We start from the raw sequence: 23,538 nt of genomic DNA on the forward strand, positions 1-23,538 counted from the left end.
CTCCTCATCTTTTGTTTCCTTTTTCTGCTCTGGCAGGGAGGCACAGAGCAAGGAGGAAAAAGGACAAGGAAGAAGAAGATTTGGCAAGAGACAGAGGGAGAGCTGCTGCCATGCAGACAGAGAGGGGGCGCTTGTTGACTGGGAGGGAGGGCAGGAAAGAAGGTTGTTTGGGATGAAGGTAAGACAACTCAGAAATGGCTCTCCTGCTCTGAGCTCTGAGCTCTGAGATGCCTTGTACTCCAGGCTTTGAGAACTGAAAAAGGATGGGGAAATACTTTAGAAATAGTATGATTTTCCATGTCCTGAGCTGAATAAAGTGCCAGAGCCATGCCGGGCATCAATTAGAATAAGAGAAATGGGGCTGGTTATGACTCCACAAAGAACAATGCAAGTTCATTCATCTGGCCTTCTGCTTAAAATGCAGGCTGGCCCTACATCTGCAGTCACCATAAGTAACCTGTACGTCTCCAGGTACGACCTGTAAGAGGGGACCGCAGACTGGTGATAAGCATATAGAAAATATTCCTTCACATCTGCCATAGACCCTGCTGCTGCTCCAAATGGCCTTTTTCTCAGTTTTGCTTTCCCTTTTCTCTTTCTTCCCTTTCCTCTTTTTTCTCTATTTCCCCTCAAATTCAAGAAGTCATTTAGGGTGGAGGTAAGAGAAGTATTGAAAAAGTAGGCAAAATATGAAGAAATGAATATTGCCCCAGCTTAAGATCTTTAAGAACAAAGATCCTAAATCAGGCAATGCTCTAAAAAATAAGCAAATGTTAGATGCACAAAGTAGGAAACGTATTGTCATCGAACAACACATTTTTGTTGAGGGTAAGGTAGGCGCACTAGTGGGGCTAGAGAGGGCTGGGCGTGTAGTGGCAGAGGCTAGACAGAATCTGGAGGACAGGCTTGGCATTCAGATTCCTCTCACCTGATTTAACTGCTAAGGAGGACAGACTTTATTCTACACAGCAGTAGACTCCATCAGTACTCCAACAGTATAAAATGTGGCGTGTACATTCTTTTTTTTGGAGACTGAGTTTCACTCTTGTTGCCCATTGAACGCTGGGGTTCAATGGTGCAATCTCGGTTCACCGCAACCTTCACCTCCCAAGTTCAAGCAATTCTCTTGCCTCAGCCTCCTGAGTAACTGAGATTACAGGCCTGTGCCACCATGCCTGGCTAATTTTGTATTTTTAGTAGAGACAGCCTTCTCCATGTTGGTCAGGCTGGTCTTGAACTCTTGACCTTAGGTTATCCACCCGCCTTGACTTCCCAAAGTTCTGGGATTACAGGCGTGAGCCACTGGGCCCAGCTACATTCTTTATAAATATATTTTTATCTGTTAATAAACTGTATATACATTTACTGTGCTAATGTATTATTTATATCATAAATATCAGAAAAAATGAAACGTAGAAAGACAGAATTCTAATGTCTTCTAAAACGCCCACACGGGACAACTATTGCTGTCCTTAATGAAGTGACAAGATCAAATCTATATTTTAGAAAGAGGTACCTGGGGTAGGGAAGAAAAGATGTATCTTCACACACAAAAAAAAAAAATACAGAAGTTCCTTAGACAAAAAGGTGGGAAAATGCTGAGTTCACCAAATTAAGTGGATGCATTCTTTGCCTCAGAACTTTTCACAGAGCCTTTTGCATGTACATTTCTAGAGGGAGTGAGTTCTGAGTTGTTCTCCACTCTTTTTAGGCCCCAGAACACCCTTTGGAAGAAACAGTTTGGAAGAAACCAGTTTCTCACAGAACACAGTGCGGGAAACGCTGATTTAAACTCATTTTCTCTCCATCCACTGAGAGTGTGCACTTCCCAATGCTGTGTAGCTAAATTTCTGTTCAGCTCATGAAAACTGTTTTGATAATGCAACCTCGTAAGAGATTCTGAGTCGAGCCACCCAGCAAAGCCACTTGCAGATTCCTGGCCCTTAGAAACTATGTGAGATCATAAATATTTGCTATTTTAAGCTGCTAGCTTCAGGAATAATTTGTTATACAGCAATAGGTAGCTGATACGTTTCATAAATCCCATGCGTCTTAATTTTCATACATCTTAATTTTGTCTTATCCTTTCTTTTTTCCACCAATGATTCATGTGGCATTTTTATTTCATTTTAACTATTTAATTGTTAGGATTATGGTAAGGAACCCAGTTCCCTCAGGTTATACTGTAAAAGATGAAAGTAGTTTGGGAAAGCTTCAAGCTTGAAAGTATACAATATTGGAGGGAGGAGGGTCGCCTAGGGCAGTCAGCAGAAGGAACATTTTCTACTGTTACTTCTACTTTGATAATTGTCTGCTTTCTACTCTCTTTGTTCTTGCCTTCTGAGATTCCTGAATAATAGAATATTAATATCTCTCCTTCACATCTCTTAGCTCTGGTGAGCTACTGTTTTATTCCAGTGAGCTTTCTATGTCAATGAACTCCAGTCTACATTTCATGATTCAGTGAACAAAGGTGAAAGGAAATGAGGTTCCAGGTTGTTAAGGGGGAAAAAAGAAACCTAAGTTGTGATATCACCAAATCCAAGAGAAGCGGCATTCAAAGAATATTTTCAAATTCATTGAGAGGATGAATATGACAAAAATAAATAAAGAATCCCAGGATATGGCACAACAGTAACTACAGAGAGAAAAGCAGCTTTATACAACAGGTGTAGAGGGAAAAATAGATCAAACAAAGATTGAAAAGTAAGAAAATGGAGACAACTATCTTAGTAGACTTGCTGTGAAGGAAAGAAGAGGAATAAAATGGTTTTCTGAAAAGGTACATGATATCAAAAGGAATCTGGGGTATTTTTTAAGATAGAGAATATTATCATACCCTGTATGCTTATGAGGGTCATTCAAAAGAATGTGATAAATTAATAATTCAGGAAAAAAGAGAAAATCATTACAGAAATGATATCTGTAAGAAGGCTAGAATGGATGGGACCCTAAACAGCAGAGAGATTTGCTTTTGTTGCAAACAAGGACATATCTAAAAAGATAACAGAAAAGAAGGCAAAGAATGTGAGTTGATATACAAATAAGTTAGTGGATTTGATGGCAGGAAGGTAAGACCTTCCTCTCTGAAGCAGACCTGTTATTTTTCTCCAAGTACATTCAGCTGCTGAGGTGCAAGGGCAGAAAAGGCAGTCAGATTTACACAGGGCTGGGGTTTTACCAGGAGAGTTCTACTGAATGGGGAAACTAAAAGGAGTTTGCAACTGAGTGACTTTAGTGATCGGTAACAAATCAATGATCTTAACATGGGAGAAGAATTATTGATTAGAGCAGACATGCTACAGTAAATTAGACAGAAAGATTAAAAATGCTTATCGGATATAGCATGCTTGAAACCAAGATGTCAAAGCTTGTGCAATTACTGGTGACAATCCTTGGAAAGGAGAAAGTCAAGGAACTGAGAGGCTCAGGGTGTTGGGTTTTTCAGTAAACAGATAGTAAGATCTCCCAGAATGGTGAGGAAACTGGTGAAGTGGAAGACTGTGAACAAGGGCTTAAAGTCCTAAGTAATAAGGAGGTCTAAATCATGACAGCAATAAAACAAAAGAGGAGGGGTACCTATGGTATAGACAGACAACAAGAACTTTAAAAGAAATTCATTTTTGATGGAGAAAGGAGTAAAAATTACTTGGTTGCTGCCCTGGGCAACAAGCAGGGCACCCAACTCACTACCTACCAGCTTGTGATTGGTGGAATATGGGCTTCTTTGAGAGACTGCAGAAAGGAATGGGTATCCTTGGAGGACAGGTTGTATTTAATCAGGGCAAGAAGTTAAAGGAACAGAGACCAGCTTAAGTTTATAAAGGAGTTTACTAAATAATGGACCATGAATTCCAAAGAGCATGGTGGAAGCGTTTGGAAGGGCAGAGAAGGCGGATAGGTATATTAGTCCATTCTTACACTGCTGTAAAGAAATACCTCAGACTAATTAATTTACAAGGAAAAATGATTAATTGGCTTATGGTTCTGCAGGTGAACAGGAAGCATAGCAGCTTCTCCTTCTGGGAAGGCCTCAGGAAGCCTCCAATCATGGCAGAAGGCAAGAGGAAGCAAGACATCTTACATGGTAGGAGCAGGAATGAGAGCTAGAGAGAGGAGGCGGCAGAGGTGGAGGTGGGGGTGGGTGTTGCTACACACTTTTAAACAAGCAGCTCTCATGAGAACTCACTCACTGTCATGAGAACAGCATCAAGAGGGGATGGTGCTCAGCCATTCACGAAAAGGCCATCCCCACGACCCAAATACTCCCACAAGGCCCCACCTCCAACCTTGGGGATTACAATTCCACATGAGATTTAGTGGGACACAGATCCAAATCACATCAGTAGGAGACTGATGAAAATTAAGGGATGAACTGGGCAGGGTAGGGAGGAGAATATGGACAATAATAAATGGCTGGGACACTTACAGATTAGAAGGAGGTAAAGGGGTATTGAAGATATGTTGGGATTCATCCTGGTCATATATTAAAGAATGGTGGGAATCCGAGATATGCTCCACACAATTTAGTTAGAAAACATGAGACTATGGGGAGATGGGGCAACTGCTTATTCCTAGAACAGGTGGAGGATGGCAATGAAGGAAATGAAAGGCAGGAATAAGCACTTGAACATTCGTTAGAAAGTGGAAGAACATAATCTATGAAAATAAAAATGAGCGTGCCTTTTTACTCAGCAAGTTTACGTTTTAGTAGTAACTGCATTGCACACAAACTGTAAGTACAACTTCAGTAGCCAAGTTTTCTCATGAATCTATACAGCAATGAAGAGCTCAGTCCATTTACTTCCTATATTGCTAGTCTGACAAAATCCTCCCTTAAATCTTGAGTGGTGAGATGGAGTTGAAATATCTTTATCTCAGACACATATGTCAGCTACAGTATTCGGGATGTAACAAAAAATAGAGATAGAGTGTTAATAAGCGTATACACCAAAAAAATCTATTTATTAAAAATGAATGGGAAAAGGAAACAGAAAATTAGATATAAGCACGGAATAATTAAATTACAGAGCTTTATTGTGAAAAACAACTTGATTGCCAATGTAATCTAATTGTTTGGTTCCATTGTGTAACTTTATAGCATTCTCATGACTTATGAGATAAATAGCAGCAGCAGTAGCAGCAAAAATAGAGTATTTCAGAAGGAAAATCAGTAGAACAGAAGTGACTCAGTTGAAAACAATATTGACAGTCATCACAAGGATAAATAGAGCAGTGGCAAAGAACAGCAGGCATATTTTACAATAAAAATTCCTCTATTGGCAGATAAAAATCTCTTAGTAGCCACCAGCAAAGGGTTCTCAGCAATTTTCTTCTAAAGGGCTTTCAGGACATTTATTAGAAAGAGAGAATCAGAGGAAAAACCATAGATTGGCAAGGTAATAATATAAAGTTAAAGGACTTCTGGCAAGGCTCAGATTAATGTTTTAAATAAATTCATTATGGTCTAGAATCCAACAATGTAAACCTAAAAGATCCTGTCTGAGTTAATTTATTCTTTGAATGCAGTCTACATTGCTTTCAGGGGAAGACTACTGAGTTATTACCAACCTTGTCATCTTTCTCCTTACCAACTTTTTTGACTATGCATTTCTGAGGGACATGTAGTGCTAATTAATGTGCCAAAGAATAATTATGATAGATGAAGAATCCATCCCGGAAAAACTCAGTTTATCACAGAAGAAATTCATGAGGGTTATGCAGTCAACAGAATAAGCACTGCACACTGGTTAACTGTATATTTGTATATATGTTTTATACATACATATATATATATATATATATACACTATATGTGTATACATACACATACACTGACATGAAAGCACATATGTTGCTTGCTCTCCATACATTCTGAAGCAAACATAAGGAATGTTGGAGGCAATTTTAGGTGCAGAGTGAAGGTTAGGGATTTGTTAAAAGCCTATGATGCAGAGGACTCTTCTAGAATTTGTCTCTTAAAATGCATCCTTGGGCTTGCACCAGGCCCTGTTTTCACAGGAATCTATTTCCAGGAAGGGATCTGCTTCCAAGAGGGTTCCCTCCTGCACACAGCTCCCTGCCTGGGTCTCCATTCAGCCTCACACCTGCAAGACAGGCAAGAGGGCAGGAAGGAGAAAACCACAGCCAAAACAAGGAGGGTAAGCAAACCCTCAGGAGAAAAGGAGACCTCGAAGCTCTGATAACCCATTACCAGACACCAGATGTTAAAAAGACTCAGAGTGTAGAAACATCACGTTCCTCACCTTCACCAAGGCTAACTGTGTCATTCTCTGCTCACTCCGAAAACAATGAATTGATCCTTTCTGGAGGTGAATATTTTAATGGCCAAAAACGTGCTTATATAACAACATCTGTATCTATAATACCAGAAAGGACACCTGAGTTAAAGTCAAAATTCCTAATGCATTTCTGGGGCACTATGCTCTCCAGGCTGGGTGGAGCATTGAGGTGACAGACAGCTTATGAGTGTTTGCAGGGGATCTTGCTTCTCCTGATGGACAGCAGTTCTACCACTACAAGGATCTCTGTCTTACACCTGTCTACCAGGACCTGGGAGCAAGTCAAATCAACAGGGGCTCATTTAGATCACAGTGGACAGCAGATGGTAGCCTGGAAGACATAACTAATTCTTTATGGTGGTTTACATGATAATAGAATATTTAAACTCATTATTCAATTCTAGGATGGCATTATATAATTATCTCAAAATCTATCAAGAATACATTTCTAAAACCTTGAATTAATATTTTGGTGTGTATCTATTGAGCTTCAAATAACTACATAGACTTGAATTAATGTAAATTTTGTTTACTTCTATTTTTTGTTTCCTACATATTTTCTTACATAGAACCAGGAATTCCTGACACCACCTGTTAAGGTATTGGCAAAAATCTAACCAAATATATCATGGGTATAGTATTGAATATAAAGGGCTTTACTTTAATGCTCGTTTGTATGTGTTTACTTGCAATAAATATATTTAGACTCATTATTTCCAAAAAATTTATGGCTTAAATAGGTGAAATATCTCACTAATTTCAAAAGAGAAAGATTAGACCAGAGAGGTGTTAGCAGGATCTGTCTATATAAAGGAGTGGTACGCAAATAAAAAAGAAACAATGAAAGTCTCCAAAACGTATAAGTGAAAAACATAAGTAAAGTCTCCAAAATAAAATAAGTGAAAAAAAAAATCAAAGTGCAAAACAGTGTGTATAATAGGCTACCTTTGCTGTAAAAAATGAAAATTGAACATGATGTTTCTAAACAGCGTTTGGAAATGCAAATGGTCAAGAATAGTCAAGACAATCTTATGTTAAGACAAAGCTAAAAGAATACACGATAAGGTGACCTATGATAAAGCTAAAATAATTCAGAGAGATGTTGCTAGCACTAAGGTGAATAAATAGGTAAAACTGAGAATAACCATTTCAGTAAGTGGTGCTGGGTTAACCGTAGGGAAAAAATAACAAAACTTCTTCCTGCTAGATTGAAAAAAAGTAAGTATGAAAGGTAAAACAAAAAAGTTTTGAAAGAATACAATAAGAGAACACCTTCATATCCCTAAGATAAGCAAATATTTCTTAAAAGAACACAAAAATCACTAGCTATAAATGGAAACAAACTGAGAAACTACTAAGCTCTATTACAATGAAGAACTTCTGTTCTTCAAAAGAAACCATTAAGGATAGAAAAGGCCAGCCACAGAATGGGAGAAAAATATATGCAATAAATATATCCAACAAAGGACTTTCAGGCCAAAAATGTAAAGAACTCATGCAACTCAGTAAGAAAAAGATTCAACAATAACAGCAGAAAATGAGTAAAGGATTTTCTTCTTGTGAAGAATAGACACTTCACAAAACAAATTATACAAATAGCAATAAACATGAAAAAAACTCAACTCATTAGGTATCAAAGAAATACAAAGTAAAACCCCAATGAGATATATCATTATGTAAGTACTAGTATTGCTATAATAGAAAAGGCATTAAATATGAAATGTTAATGAGAATGTGTAGCAAATAAAACTTTCATACTTTACTGGTAGGAGTGCAATTCTACTCCTAAGTATATACTCAAGAGAAATGCTTACATTTGTCCAATATATTGCACATATAAGAATGTTAAAAGAAGCATAGCCTAAAATGGATACCTTAAATTACAGAATAGATTAAAATTATTATATATTCATATAAAGACATACTATAAACCAATAAGAATGAGTAAACTATTGTTATACACAACTTTATAAGTGATCCTAACAAATGTTCAGCAAAAGAAACTCAATAGAAACACATACTGTATGATTTGATTCACTGAAAGCTGAAAAAAAAATTGGCATACTAATGCTTGAAGTATGTGGGGTGGGGGAAGGAGGGAGGACAGTTGCAACAAGAGGCAAAGAGGGGGCTTCTGGGTTCTGGTCATGTTTTCTTGTTTGCTTTTATGGGTCTGTTCATTTTACAAAAATCCATTGAGCTATACACTTATAATTTGTGCAGCTCTCTGTATGCATTTCATATGTCAGTTTGAAAGTTTAACAACAACAAAAAAGACATAGGAATCAAAATGAAGGTGCCTTCACTGAATCAAGAATGGGTCAATTAGAACACCAGAAAGGATAAGGTCAACAATGTGTTGAAATACATCAAGTTTTTTAAAATCCAGGAATTTATATTCAAACTAGGAAAAAACTTATTATTTACCTTTGGAGACGATTAAGACACCAAGTTACTATTCAAAACAATTGCTAAAATAAAAACAATCAAGTCTTATCCCACATTTCCTGTATAAATTATACTAAAGAGTAATCAAATAGTTGCTGTGAGAACACTTTCCTTAGTTAAAGAATTCCAGATCGCCATAAAAACCCTAGAAGAAAATCTAGGCAAAACCATTCGGGACATAGGCGTAGGCAAGGACTTCATGACCAAAACACCAAAAGCATCCGCAACAAAAGCCAAAATAGACAAATGGGACCTAATCAAACTCCACAGCTTCTGCACAGCAAAAGAAACAGTCATTAGAGTGAATCAGCAACCAACAGAATGGGAAAAAATTTTTGCAGTTTACCCATCTGACAAAGGGCTGATATCCAGAATTTACAAAGAACTAAAACAGATTTACAAGAAAAAAACTAACAAGCCCATTCAAAAGTGGGCGAAGGATATGAACAGATACTTTACAAAAGAAGACATACATGAGGCCAACAAACATATGAAAAAATGCTCATCATCACTGGATCAGAGAAATGCAAATCAAAACTACATTGAGATACCATCTCACGCCAGTTAGAATGGCGATCATTAAAAAATCTGGAGACAACAGATGCTGGAGAGGATGTGGAGAAACAGGAACACTTTTACACTGTTGGTGGGAGTGTAAATTAGTTCAACCATTGTGGAAGACAGTGTGGCGATTCCTCAAGGACCTAGAAATAGAAATTCCATTTGACCCAGCAATCCCATTACTGGGTATATATCCAAAGGATTATAAATCATTCTACTATAAGGACATGGGCATACAAATCTTCATTGCATCACCATTTACAATTGCAAAGACCTGGAACCAACCCAAATGCCCATCAATGATAGACTGGACAGGGAAAATGTGGCACATATACACCATGGAATATTATGCAGCCATCAAAAACGATGAGTTTGTGTCCTTTGTAGGGACATGGATGAACCTGGAAACCATCATTCTCAGCAAACTGACACAAGAGCAGAAAATCAAACACCGCATGTTCTCACTCATAGGTGGGTGTTGAACAATGAGAACACATGGACACAGGGAGGGGAGCATCACACACTGGGGTCTGTTGGGAAGAAATAGGGGAGGGACAGTGGGGGGTGGGGAGTTGGGGAGAGATAGCATGGGGAGAAATGCCAGATATAGGTGATGGGGAGGAAGGCAGCAAATCACACTGCCACATGTGTACCTATGCAATAATCTTGCATGTTCTTCACGTGTACCCCAGAACCTAAAATGCAATAAAATAAAATTAAATTAAAAAATAAACAAACAAATAAAATAAAACAACAAAAAAAGAATTCCAGATAATCAACGCAAAAGGAATAATAGAATTCAAAAGTTACCATTTTTCAGCGTCTAATAAAATAATGGCATATGTCTGCTGATGCAATAAGAAGCACATGGCATCACCTAAATGAATCTGAAAACAATCAGCTCTCTATCTTTAATGTTGGTTCATAGGAAATAGAGGGAATAGAGGAACACGGTAAATGAATCCCAAGGATGTAATCAGCCACATTTAGTATGTGGAAAATTTACAGGACAAATGATTTGGTTTTTAAAAAGGCCATAGTAGAAAAGGTAAGAGGCCTCACTGTAATAGATGGAAACTTAAAGAATATATCAATCAAATCAATTTGTGAACTTATTTGGATCCTCATTCAAAGAAATCAACTATAAAAGACATGTTTAGATAATCGAGAAAATTTAACATAGAAAAGATATTAGATATCATTAAAGTATTATTGCTAATGTTTTCTAGTTCCGTTTTTTTGAAGTCATTATTTTTTAGAGATACTATTGAATTATTTGTGGGTGAAATGATATGCTTGATATTTGCTTCAAAAAACTCCAGCAAAGGAAAGAGGTAGTGCCACATGCAACAAAATTAGCGAATTGTTGGTAATCATAGGTCCTTTGTGATGTATACACAGTGGCTCACTTGTGATTATGTTTAAAACAGACTTCATACATAAAATCTTACCCCGTCCGTAGCTTTCACCAGGAGATCATAGGTAGCTGGATCTCTTTCCCTGTCGATATCTTGAGAAACACATATTCGCCCATCATGAGGGTCGATTCGAAATGCCTGAGGTGCTTCATAGCTCAGGAATCCATCATAAAGAGAATACTCAATAAAGCCATAGAGTCCTGAATCTGCATCGGAGGCTGTCACCTATGAGACAGGAGGGTGATCAGGAGGAAACAGAAATGCTAGCATTACTTTTTAGTTAGTCATGAACTATTACACTAATTTGTACAACCACATAACCCTCATAGCTATTCACAAAGCCTAGTCTTTGGTTTTCTATCTCTTTCCTCACTTACCTTCTGTGATAATCCCCCCCACTTTCCTCTTTTCTTTGTGAGTTCTCCTTTTCAATCTCTTTTGCCCACTCCCATCTTTTCAGATGATTTCTGAAGGTTTAAGGTCCTTAGGGCTCAGCCCTGTGTTCTTTTGTCTTCTTATTTCATTCACTACACCTAACTAATCTCATCGAATCCTAAAGATTTAAAAGTCCTCATCGAGTTAAGGATTTGACAACCAATCTGTTGATTCCCTCTCATACCTAGGCCTTCGAGTGATAGGCTTGATACTTCCCACCTTTGAGAGCAGCAAGGGGAGGGCAAAGAAATCAAGACAGTAAATGCTACTATTCCTAGAAACCCAATCCCAGTGAGAGAATTCACCATGGAATGTGAGAGTAGAGTCTCCCTGGCCAGCTTTCCTTCTGGGAGTAATGTCCCAGTCAGGGCCCTGCACAGTGGAGTAGCATTCAGTCTGCAGGTGCCTGTAGGCACACAGGGAATGAAATACAGCCCATGCTGTGCCTGCCAAACAGGCACAATCATTGACATGCCCAGAGGAAAGGGCACCTTCTTCTTTTGCAGTAAGTACCACTTATGTTACCAGCAGTCCTGTGTCTGGTAGAAAAGATGAAGCAAGTAAAATGATGAAAGCACTTAACTTATTTATACTAACTGTGGGAGTATATAGTGAGAAATACAACAGGCTCTATAAAACTCAAAAAATTCTTGAGCTCATAGGCTCATGATAGATAATGCTTTTAATTTACAACCCAATTAATAGTACATCTACATAGCATTTACAGTAAAAGAAGCACTTTAAGGAAATATAGAAAGGAAGGGTGGAAGAGAGGGAGGGAGGGAGGGAGGGAAGGAAGGAAGGAAGGAGGGAAGGAGAAGGTAAGGGAAGGAAGGAAGAAAAGGAGGGAAAGAAGGAAAAAAGAAGGAAAGGAGGGAAGGAAGGAAGAAGAGAAGGAAGGAAGGGAGGAAGGAAGGAAGAAAGGGTGGGAGAGAGGGAAGGAGGGAAAGAAAAGGAAGCAAAGGAGGGAAGGAAGGAAAGAAGGAAGGAAGGAAGGAAGGAAAGAAGGATTCTATGCTACAAAACAGGTACTCTTATAAGTGCTTAAAATACATTACATACTTACAACCCACAGGTACTAATATTCATTCTTCGGATCAGACAAGTCAGGCTCGGAGAGTTTATATAACTGGCCAAATGTCACATAATGAATAAGTGTCAAAACTGAGATTCGTATCCAGGCAATTGGCAGCAGAGGGCATGCTCTAATGACCGCGATCTATATGCTGCCTCCCAAGTCTGAGACCTTGTCATTTAATCTTTTATTTATTGAAAAATCAGCTCCCAAATCTCCTGACCTTCTTCAGATGCATGTGCTAGGTTATGTGCAGCACCATTCCAAGTAACTGTTTACCCCAAGTACCTGTTTCTCACCATATCATTAACATGAAGAAAGGCAACTAGTAGTGGCACCTATGCTCTCAAGTCTTAGCTGAACCTTCTATTCCATGTGATCCAGTTCCAACTGGGTTCTAGAAAGCAGAAATATAGTTAAAGTGACGACAATTGGAAATAAAAGAGAATTAAGCAGATCAATTCAGAACGTCCAACTTCCCATTAAGGGACATCACAGAAAAAGAGAAAAAAAAAAAAAAAAAAAAAAAAAAAAAAAAAAAAAAAAAAAAAAAGATGTAAAGAAGCAGGTATATTTCTTTGGTTCACAAGAACACATATGGACAAGGTCCCCAAAGTCACTCTGATAGAAGAGGAGAGAGATGGAAGAGGCATTCTGGCTTTTAATTTCCTCAGTCCAGAAGTTGTGCTCAGCTCACATTCCCTTGGGCAGAACTAGTTATGTGTCCCCAGCTTAGCTACAAGGGAGGCTGAGCAAAGAAGAGAAGCCTAAGGATATTTGGTGCACACAAACAGTCTCTGCCACACATGTCATGTAATCTAGAATATATGAAGACAGGCACATGAGATTATGTAGGTCTCTAAGCAGAGGTAGTGAAACTGAAGCAAGTGTGAAGTTATGCCCAGAAGTGGCTACCCAATGCCACCCTACTATAGATTTAGTTTTGGAAAATAACTCTGGCTGTCCTATATATATTTGTAAGGCTTTTAGGAGGGAGGCAAAAATAAAAGACAATCTCGTCACCTATAATATTTGTGCTGCTATTATACGTATTTAACTCTACACTGAAAACAAAATAATTAGCCTTTCATCAATACAATGTACATGGAGGATCTACACCTTAATTACAGTACTTCCCAAATAAAGCCTTATCCTGCCAACATGTTCAACAAAAATTCTCAATAAACCTGCTCCTTCACCCTATTCTATCTTGAGCATATAATTAGAATGTGACTTTTGAAACACTTTGAAGTAGTCCAGCTTAGTGGTTCTCAACTAGGGACAAGTTTGCCCCGCAAGAAGACATTTAGTATATCTAGAGACATTCCTGGTTGTCACAACTGGAGAAAGGTTTCTATTGTCATTTAATGGGTTAATGCCAGAGATGCTGCTACAATGTATTATATAACATCCTGCAATGCATAAGATACACTTCACAACAAAGAATTATCTGGCCCAAAATGATAGTAGTGCCTAGATTGAGAATCCCTGGGCATAATGAAACTCTTACCAATTGGCAGTGTTATTTTCCCATTTTAATTGTCTAATTTTTAAATTGATGATACAGCCTTTAAATTTATCTTCCCTCTCATCTGTTTCATATTCTGTAGCAAAACTGTTCATCCTGTGTAACCGTCTAACATACTTATGCGTTCTTCTCATCACTTCTTCTCATATTGTGATTCTTCTCATCAGCTAGGCTAAAGCAGAAAATCCACAAATTTCCCCACTACAAAGACCTGAACTCCAAATATATTTGGTTTATTCTATTCTGACAGCTGTTAATAATTTAGAAGTTTCAAGTTCCTGAAGACACCAAATATATCTTCTAAAACCATATGGTATTCTCAATAACTTTGGCTTCATTGAAAGACATGTACAATGAACTTTTAAATTATAAAATTAATTCTTAGCATTTAATAGTATATATTAATAAGTGATTCGGCTTGTCTAAAACAAATTTCCTTATTACCACTTTCAAGATATTTTTTTCATCTAAACTTTTGGCAAAGCAAAATATAAAGAATCAAGAGTAGGATAAGAATATTGATCTCAATTTATGTTAGCAGTTCATATTCTGAGTTTCAGAATCATAAAAATAAGAATGTTTTTCTCCTGGTTGTGACCAAATACCTAAAAATATTGACCTAGAATTCCCAAACAACATATCCCACCTATTGGGTTTTGAATTCCTAGGATTAATATCGGGTCTTGAATGCCTAGAATTTGACATCTTTCTAAAATTTACATTTTTCAATATCCATTGACTGACATGCAAAATTTAGGCAAATTGAATAATAGAAAATGGAAATGGCTTTGTCAAAACTTCAAGAGGAATCGTGCTCAGTTAATAAGCTCCGTGGGTCCTTTCTCCAGAGATGGTTACATAAATTGAAGCAAGAGGCACCTGGCCAAACTCTATTATCGCAGTCTCATGGTGGTGATTGAGCACCAAGAGGAGATCTCAGGAGGATTTTATCCCTCCGTCTACTTACTGAGCCACATTACAGCACTCTCAGTAACATATCTGTGTTCTTCATCCCAATCTCAATTTACCTGTTTTAAACAGAGGTGAATCTGATACATTTTACTGTAAATTTCTACCAACTCAGAACTGTTCTCCCTGAGTCTTATCTTTCACAAGTTTCATTATAACACATTATAAAAATTATAAAACATTATAAAAATGCAAAATATCAATATAATATTTAAATCCCCCAATTCCAATATTAGCTTTCTGAGATTTAAATAATTTTTATCACACAAGGATGCACTCTCACCACTCCTATTCAACATAGTACTGGAAGTCCTAGCCAGAGCAATCAGGCAAAAGAAAGAAATAAAAGGCATCCAAATAGAACAAGAAGCCAAATGATCTCTCTTTACTGACAATATAATTCTATACCTAGAGAATTCGAAAGATTGCCAAAAAGCTCCTGGAACTGATAAACAACTTCAGTAAAGCTTCAGGATACAAAACCAATGTACAAAAATCAGTAGCATTCCTATACAGCAATACTGTTCAAACTGTGAGCCAAATCAAGAACACATTCCCATTTACAATAGCCACCAAAAAGTAAAATATCTAGGAATAAATCTAACCAAGGAGGTAAAAGACCTTTACAAGGAAAACTACAAAACACTGCTGAAAGAAATCATTGATGACACAAACAAATGGAAAAATATTCCATGCTCATGGATCAGAAAAATCAATATTGTTAAAATGGCCAGACTGTCCAAAGCAAGCTATAGAGTCAATGCTATTCCTATCAAACTACCAATGTCATTTTTCAAAGAATTCTAAAAAAAGTATTCTAAAATTCATATGGAACCAAAAAAGAGCTCAAATAGCCAAAATAATCCTAAACAAAAAGAAGAAAGCTGGAGGCATTACATCACCCAACTTCAAATTAGACTATAGGGCTATGGTAACCAAAACAACATGGTACTGGTACAAAAACAGGAAGAGACCAATGGAACAAACTAGAGAACCCAGAAATAAAGCATCATACCTACAGCCATCTGATCTTCGACAAAGTTGAATATGCAACGAGGAAAGGACTCACTATTCAACATATGGTGCTGGAATAGCTGGCTAACCATATGCAGAAGATTGAAACTGGATCCCTACCTTTCACCATATACAAAAATTACAGGAATTTTAATTTCAACTGGATGACTTTTAATTTTAATACACAATAATCCACCGTGTACAAATATTTAAATGGATTAAATATGTAAATGTAAGGCCTCAAACTATAAGAATCCCAGAAGAAAACTGAGGAACAACATTCAGGACATTGGCCTTGGCAAAGAATTTATGACTAAGTCCTCAAAAGCAACTGCAACCAAAACAAAAATTGACAAGTGGGACCTAATTTTCTAAAGAGCTTCTGCACAGTATAAGAAACTTTTAACAGAGTGAACAGACAACCCACAGAATGGGAGAAAATCTTCACAAACTATGCATCTGACAAAGGTCTAATATCCAGAATCTATAAGGAACTTAAATAATTCAACCAGCAAAAAACAAAAAAACCATTAAAAAGTGGGCAAAAGACATTAACAGGCACTTCTCAAAAGAAGACACACAAACAGCCAATATACATACGAAAAAAATTGCTCATTGTCACTAATCATCAGAGAAATGCAAATCAATACCACAATGACATACCATCTCACACCAGTCAGAATAGCTTTCATTGAAAAGTCAAAAACTAACAGATGCGGATGAGGCTATGGAGAAAAGGGGACACTTATACACTGTTGGTTAGAATGCAAATTAGTTCAGCCACTGTGGAAAGAAGTTTGAAGATTTCTTAAAGAACTACCACTCAGCCCAATAATTCAATTACTGAGTAAATATCCAAAAGAAAATAAATCATTCTACCAAAAAGACACATGCACTTGTACATTCATAACAGCACTATTCACACCAGCAAAAACAAAGAATCAACCTAGGCACCCATCAATGGTGGATTAGACAAAGAAAATGTGGAACATATACACTATGGAATGCTACACAGCCATTAAAAAAGAACAATATCATGTCCTTTGCAGAAACATGAATGCAGCTGGCTGCCATTATCCTAAGATAATTAACACAGGAACAGAAAACCAAGTACTGCATGTTCTCACTCATAAGTGGGAGCTAAACATTATGTACACATGGGTATAAAGATGGGGACAATAGACACAGGAGACTACTTAAAGGGGAAGGGTGGGAGAGGGTTGAAAATCTATCCATCAGTTACAATGCTCACTACCTGGGTGATAGGATCAATTGTACCCCAAAATTCAGCATCACGCAATACACTCACATAACAAACCTGCAGATGGTAACCCTTGAATCTAAAATAAAGGGTGAAATTACAAAAAATAAAGTAAAATGCAAATAATTTTTATTACTTCCTACATATTAACATCTAGGTAAGAATTCCTCCCTATGAATATGTCACAAACACAGGAGGCAAATTGAAATCACTTGTCCTTCAAGGCAAGTTTCCATGGCTTCTGGATGTTCTACAAGTGAAATGGATCTGCTTGCATCCCCCCTCATCAAGAGAGCCCCCTTTTATGTGGGCGAGGCTTCCTCCTCTTCAACATCAATGGTCAGCCTTGTGGCAGGCCACCTGCCCAGCCATTTATATCAGTCGGACCAGACCCCACCCAAAAGGCATTATGTGACAGTGTTGGTCATATTTCTTCTATCTACTCCTAAGCAACTGTATACTTAACTCAGCAAAAGTTGTGAAAAAAAATAAAAAGGTCTCAGAGCCCAATAAAAAAGAGCAATAAAACACGTTTTCTAGTGGGAAAAAATGGCAGCACTTGAGATGAAATTTAAAATTAAATAATTTTAATTTTTTCTTTAAATTTTTTCACTTTAATTTTTTCTTGTTACAATTTCCCATTTTTCTACCCACAAGCATATAACAATTTGTTTGAAGAAACAAAGTTCTTAACACAACACACACACACACACACGCACACACACACACACACACACACACACACACAGAACTTGAAATAGAAAAGAAGAAAAAAATCATTAAATAATGTTTTACATTTGAGGCACTGGTCAACCCCTGATCCTACAGCTGAAATAGGACTATAATATTCCAGGGGAGCTTGGATTCAGCACTGGGGACCACAACTAATGCAAGTATGGCACTCTCTGAACACCACTTGGCAAGTTCACCAAGTTCTAAAGTCTAATGATTGAGGCTTGATCCTTATTCTTTGAATCATTTGGCAGCCTTTTACACAGCTAGTCATTGCCTTATTATTGAAACACATCCTTTGTCAGACACCATGTTATGGCCCTCCTCCTCCCGCACCACCTTACTGACCTCACCTCAGTTTCCTTCACTGGCTTTGTGTTCTTTTCCTGGCTTCTGAACACCATAGCACTCCAGAGCTTGGTCTTGAGACTACCTCTTGTCAGTCCACACTAAGTGCTTGTAAGGGACTGAATGTCGGCTCCCAAAAAGCTCTGTCAATATTCTAATCCCCAGAACCTGTAACCATTCTCCTATTTGATAATGGAGTGACTACTACCTTATATGGCAACAGACACAACTAAGTTGAGGATTTTGAGAGGAGAATCTTATCTTTGCTTATCTGGATGGGTCCTAAATCCAAGAAATGTCCTTACAAGAGGTAGTAGAGGAAGGTCTGTGCAACAGAAGAGGAGGAGGCAATGTGACCACAGAGGCAGAGAGTGAAGTGATGTGGCCACAAGTCAAGGAACACCAACAGCCACCAGAAGCTGGAAGAGATAAAGAATGGATTGTGGTCAAGCGTGGTGGCTCACACCTGTAATCTCAGCACTTTGGGAGGCTGAGATGGGTGGATCACTTGAGGTCAGGAGTTCAAGACCAGCCTGGCCAACATGGTGAAACCCTATCTCTTCTAAAAGTATAAAAACTAGCTGGATGTGGCAGTGGGCACCTATAATCCCAATTACTTAGGAGTCTGAAGCAGGAGAATCTCTTGAACCTGGGAAGTGGAGGCTGCAGTGAGCCAAGATCATGCCACTGGACTCTAGCCTGGGCAACAGAGGACGACTCCATCTCAAAAGAAAAAAAAAAAAAAAGATTGTCCCCAGAGCCCCTAGAAGGAGCAAAGCCCTGCTGGACTGCAGAATTCTCGTCTCCAGAACCGTGAGAAAGGATTATTTCTACTGTCTTCAGCCACCATATTCTTGGTAATTTGTTCTTGCAGCCCTAGGAAATTAACACACTCCCCGAGCGCTCTGACCAGCCTGCAGCACTACACCAGTCTCTGTGCCAATGACTCCCGATTTTGAATCTCTGTCTGGGTTCCAGACTCTGCATCCTCCTATGCCAACTCACACCTCACACCTCCTCTCAAGTGGCTAATTAGCATTTCAAATGCAACCTGCTCAAAGGCAACTCCTCATTCCCACCTAACTGCACCCCACAGTCTGCTACCCTCCCAATAGTTTTAGTGAACAATATCACTATTCACTTTCTGCTACATGCAGTCAGAGAGATACTGTTTGAAATGACACCAAATCCTATTACTCCCTTGCTCAGAATCTTCTAACAGCTTCCAATCCTACCCAACATAATCCAACTCTTTAATCTGACCCCTGGATACTTCTCTGATCGCATCCCCCACTCCTCTCTGACTCCCTCACTCCCCTGTAGACACACCAGTCTCCTCCACAGTCCTGGAAAACACTGGCTTGTTCCCACCGTAGGGCCACTGTACTTGGTGTTCTCTGTGCCAGCAAGGCCTTTCCTCCAGCCTTCAGTACAACATGCTCAGGTCTCTTTACTCTTCTTACACCTAATCACACAGGCCTTGCTTGATGCTCTAGTCAAGAGTGTCACTTTAACTCTGTCTCACCCTTTTTTTCTTAACCCTGTTTTGCTTTCTTCAGAGAACTTACCTCCATGTTATATTGCATTATATATTTTTATTTATTTGTACATTGATAATAACATGTCTTCCCCACTGAAATTTAAGCTTTGGGACAAACGTTACGCTGATCTTGCCCCACCCCTAACCACCCCTGCTGCATCGCCAGCAGCCACAGCACTGGTGGCTACTTCATACTAAAGTGCTAGAAATGTTTGTTCCATGAATTAATGAATCTAATACCATGTATAGGATACAAGCACGTTTAATAAATAACCTTCATGACTATTCTCTCTAATTGCTCTTCAGAGGAAATATATAAGAACAAGATGTTTCATGACACTCATTGAACACTCATTGAGGAATCATTTTTTTACTCATAAAACACAATCTACTAGTGAAGCTACATCATCATAGAATAAGATCCATAATACTTTTTCAAAGCCACTAAAATGCTACAACTAAAATCAGCTAGATGAAAGAAAAAGAAAGAAAGAAAGAAAGAAAGAAAGAAAGAAAGAAAGAAAGAGAAAGAAAGATGAAAGAAAGAAAGAGAAAGAAAGAAAGAGAAAGAAAGATGAAAGAAAGAAAGAGAAAGAAAGAAAGAAAGAGAGAGAGAGGGAGGGAGGGAGGGAAAGGAGAGGAAGGAAGGAAGGAAGGAAGGAAGGAAGGATGGAAGGGGGAAGGAGGGAGGGAAAGGGGGAAGGAGGGAGGGAAAGAGGGAAGGAAGGGAAGAAAAGGAGGAAGAAAGGGAGGGGAGGAGGGAGAAAGGGAAGGGAAGGGGAGGAAGGGGAGGAAGGGGGAAGGGGAGGAAGGGGAGGAAGGGGGGAAGGAAGGAAGGAGAAAGTGAGAGAGAAAGAAAGGAAGGGAAGGGAAGAGAGGAAAGAAAGAAAAAGGAAGGAAGGAAGGGAAGGAAGGAAGGAAGGAAGGAAGGAAGGAAGGAAGGAAGGAAGGAAGGAAGGGAAGGAAGAAAGAAAACTATCTCAAGGCCTGTGAAACTGCTAAGATGTTGGAAACAGAACATCTTTTAAAAGGTATTATCTTTTAAAATGTATATTCAGAGAGACTCACACAGCTATTAGATGAATAAGCTGAATATATATCCTCACTTTACAGTCCAAAAAAGTTGTTAGAATAACATGTTTTTAATTGGCTTAATTGAAGAATGAGTTTAAGGAATCACAAATCCTACTACTTAATTATTGTCCTTTCTCCCCACCTCAAAAAAGCAGTCTAAGGAAATTTTGTGAAAGGAGACCAATGGGGCTTAGAGGGATGGAAAGTAACATGTCCTATCATAAGGTGTCACAAAGTAAACAATTAAAACAGTGTGATCTAATAAAAGAATTGGCAGATAGATCAATAGAACACAAAAGCAAGACCTGAAACAGATCCTACTAAAACTAAAATTGCATATGACAAAGAGAACCACTGAAGAATGTGGGTTTGTTCACATAAATTGCTAGAAAAATTCGCAAAGTACATGAGGAAAAATCAGATGTTAATCTCGCACCAAAATAAATTCTATACCAATATGTTAAAAGTAAATAATGAAATCATTTAAAGCACAAAGAATATATAAAGAAATATTTGGCTGATCCTTTCATTGGAAAGAAATTTCAAAGCAAAGAAGAATTTCAAAATTAAAACAGATCACAAAGGAAAAAGTCAATAAATTGACTACATAAATGCTTAAACTCCATTATGTCAAAAGTATACACAAAAAAATTAAAGGAAAATTAGGTATGCTATCTGCAACAAATACATATTAATATATTAATGTGCTTAATATAGAAAGAGGCCTTTAAAAAGAAAAATAATCCAAATTGCTCAGTAAAAACAAATGGCCAAAGGACATGAACAGATAATTCATAGAAAAATGTATTTAAGATATTCAACTTCACTTGTAATTAAATCAATAAAAATAAAATAATACTTTTGCATTCCAAATTGGCAATCATTAAAATAATGATTACATTGTGGGAAGATGTATTAAGTATATGCTTATTTTTGCAGCCCATCTGAAAAGTAACTTTGTGTTTACCACATATACATGTTAAACATTCTCCAAAATCTAAAAATATCCATCTCCTTGACTCTCTTAGCATATTTCTAAGAATATACATAGAAAGATATTTGTATGAAAAACATACGGTGTAGCATTATTTATTCTAAAATCCAAATGTCCAATCAGAAAAGAGTTGTTAAATAAATTAAAATTCATCCATAAAAGATAATTCAATGTGGGCATGAAAACCGTATATTTAAAGGCACAATAAAATGTTCACAATATTGTGGTAAGAAAAAAGACAACTAAAATTTACATATAAAAATCCAATTTTTCCAAAAAAAAATGTATATAATTTAAAACTAAAAGGAAATAAGCCAAGTATTAAGTAATTTAATGTGGGGAATAAGTGATTTTTATATTTTTATTCCATTCATTTCTTCCCCAAATTTTCAAAAATAAATGTAATTTTATGGAAACATTATTATGAAAGAGAAGATGAGCGGCCTGGCACGGTGGCTCATGTCTGTAATCCCAGCGCTTTAGGAGGCCAAGGCGGGTGGATCACGAGGTCAGGAGATCAAGACCATCCGGGCCAACATGGTGAAACCCTGTCTCTACTAAAAATACAAAAAATATTAGCTGGGTGTGGCGGCACACACCTGTAGTCCCAGCTACTCGGGAGGGTGAGCAGGAAAATCGCTTGAACCCAGGAAGCAGAGGCTGCAGTCAGCTGAGATTGTGCCACTGCACTCTAGCCTGGTGACAGAGTGAGACTCTGTTTCAAACAAAAAAAGAAAATGAGCATCAAAAAATATTAATCGTAAAAATAAATTGTATTTGATAGGCATTGGCCATCTGTCTATTCAACTATTATGAGTGCATCTTCACAGTATTGGGTTCTTGAAGACGCTATACAGCACAGATGGGGAGGAGTCACAGGGCTGAAGGCATTACTGATTTCTAAACCCGGGGTGAGCAAGGGCCGGAGAGTAAATATTTTAGGCTGCACAGGCCATAAAGCCTCTGTTACAACTACTCAACTCTGCCATTTTAGCATGAAAAAACCACAGACAATAAGTAAATGAATGGATGTGTTTTAATAGAATTTTATTCACACATATCAACATTTGAATTTCATGCCATTTTCATTTGTCACGAAATATTATTTCTCTTTTTTCAACCATTTAAAAATGTAAGAAACCATTCTTAGCTCACAGGTGGTAAAAAAACAGACAGCAGGCTGGATCTGGCCCATGTGCCATGGTTTGCCAACCCCTGATCTAAAGCATAAAAAGAAATCTTTAGAAAAACAAAGTCAACACTTCAGGCCCAAGAATATCACTGCAGAATGACCTCAGTCCAGTGTGTATCAGGTGCTTGTTTGAGATTCTGTATTTGAGCTGGTCTCATAGGCATGTTTAGTCACCACTTATTGCTGTTCTATGTTCTACTCCTACATTAAAGACACAGGCTATATTCTTTCTTTCCTTCTTTCTTTCTTTGAGACAGATTCCAGCTCTGTCACCCAGGCTGGAGTGCAGTGGCGCAATCCCAGCTCACTGCAACCTCCACATCTCAGGTTCAGGTGATTCTCCTGCCTCAGCCTCCCGAGTAGCTGGGCTTACAGGCACCTGCCACCACATCCAGCTAATTTTTGTATTTTTAGTAGAAACGAGGTTTCACTGTATTGGCCAGGCTGGTCTCGAACTCCTGACCTCGTGACCCACCACCCTTGGCCATTATTTCTTTTTTTAAAAAAAAAGAGGACCTAAGGCCGAGGTGGGTGGATCATGAGGTCAGGAGTTCAAGATAAGCCTGGCCGAGATGGTGAAATCCTTTCTCTACTAAAAATGCAAAAAAATTAGCCGGGTGTGGTGGCAGGCACCAGTAATCCCAGCTA

General features: G+C 38.0%; 1 protein-coding gene across 1 annotated transcript in view; it reads right to left on the minus strand.

Annotated features, from left to right (window-relative positions):
* Positions 1–23,538, minus strand: part of DCHS2 (dachsous cadherin-related 2) — a 275,941-nt gene that overhangs the window by 146,325 nt on the left and 106,078 nt on the right. The window contains exon 2 of the mRNA XM_017498790.2: positions 10,762–10,953. Within this exon, the coding sequence (XP_017354279.2) occupies positions 10,762–10,953 (192 nt within the window). The remainder of the gene's footprint in view (positions 1–10,761; positions 10,954–23,538) is intronic.

Source organism: Cebus imitator, unplaced genomic scaffold (genome assembly GCF_001604975.1).
Source record: "Cebus imitator isolate Cc_AM_T3 unplaced genomic scaffold, Cebus_imitator-1.0 Scaffold251, whole genome shotgun sequence".
NCBI classification, from domain to species: domain Eukaryota; kingdom Metazoa; phylum Chordata; class Mammalia; order Primates; family Cebidae; genus Cebus; species Cebus imitator.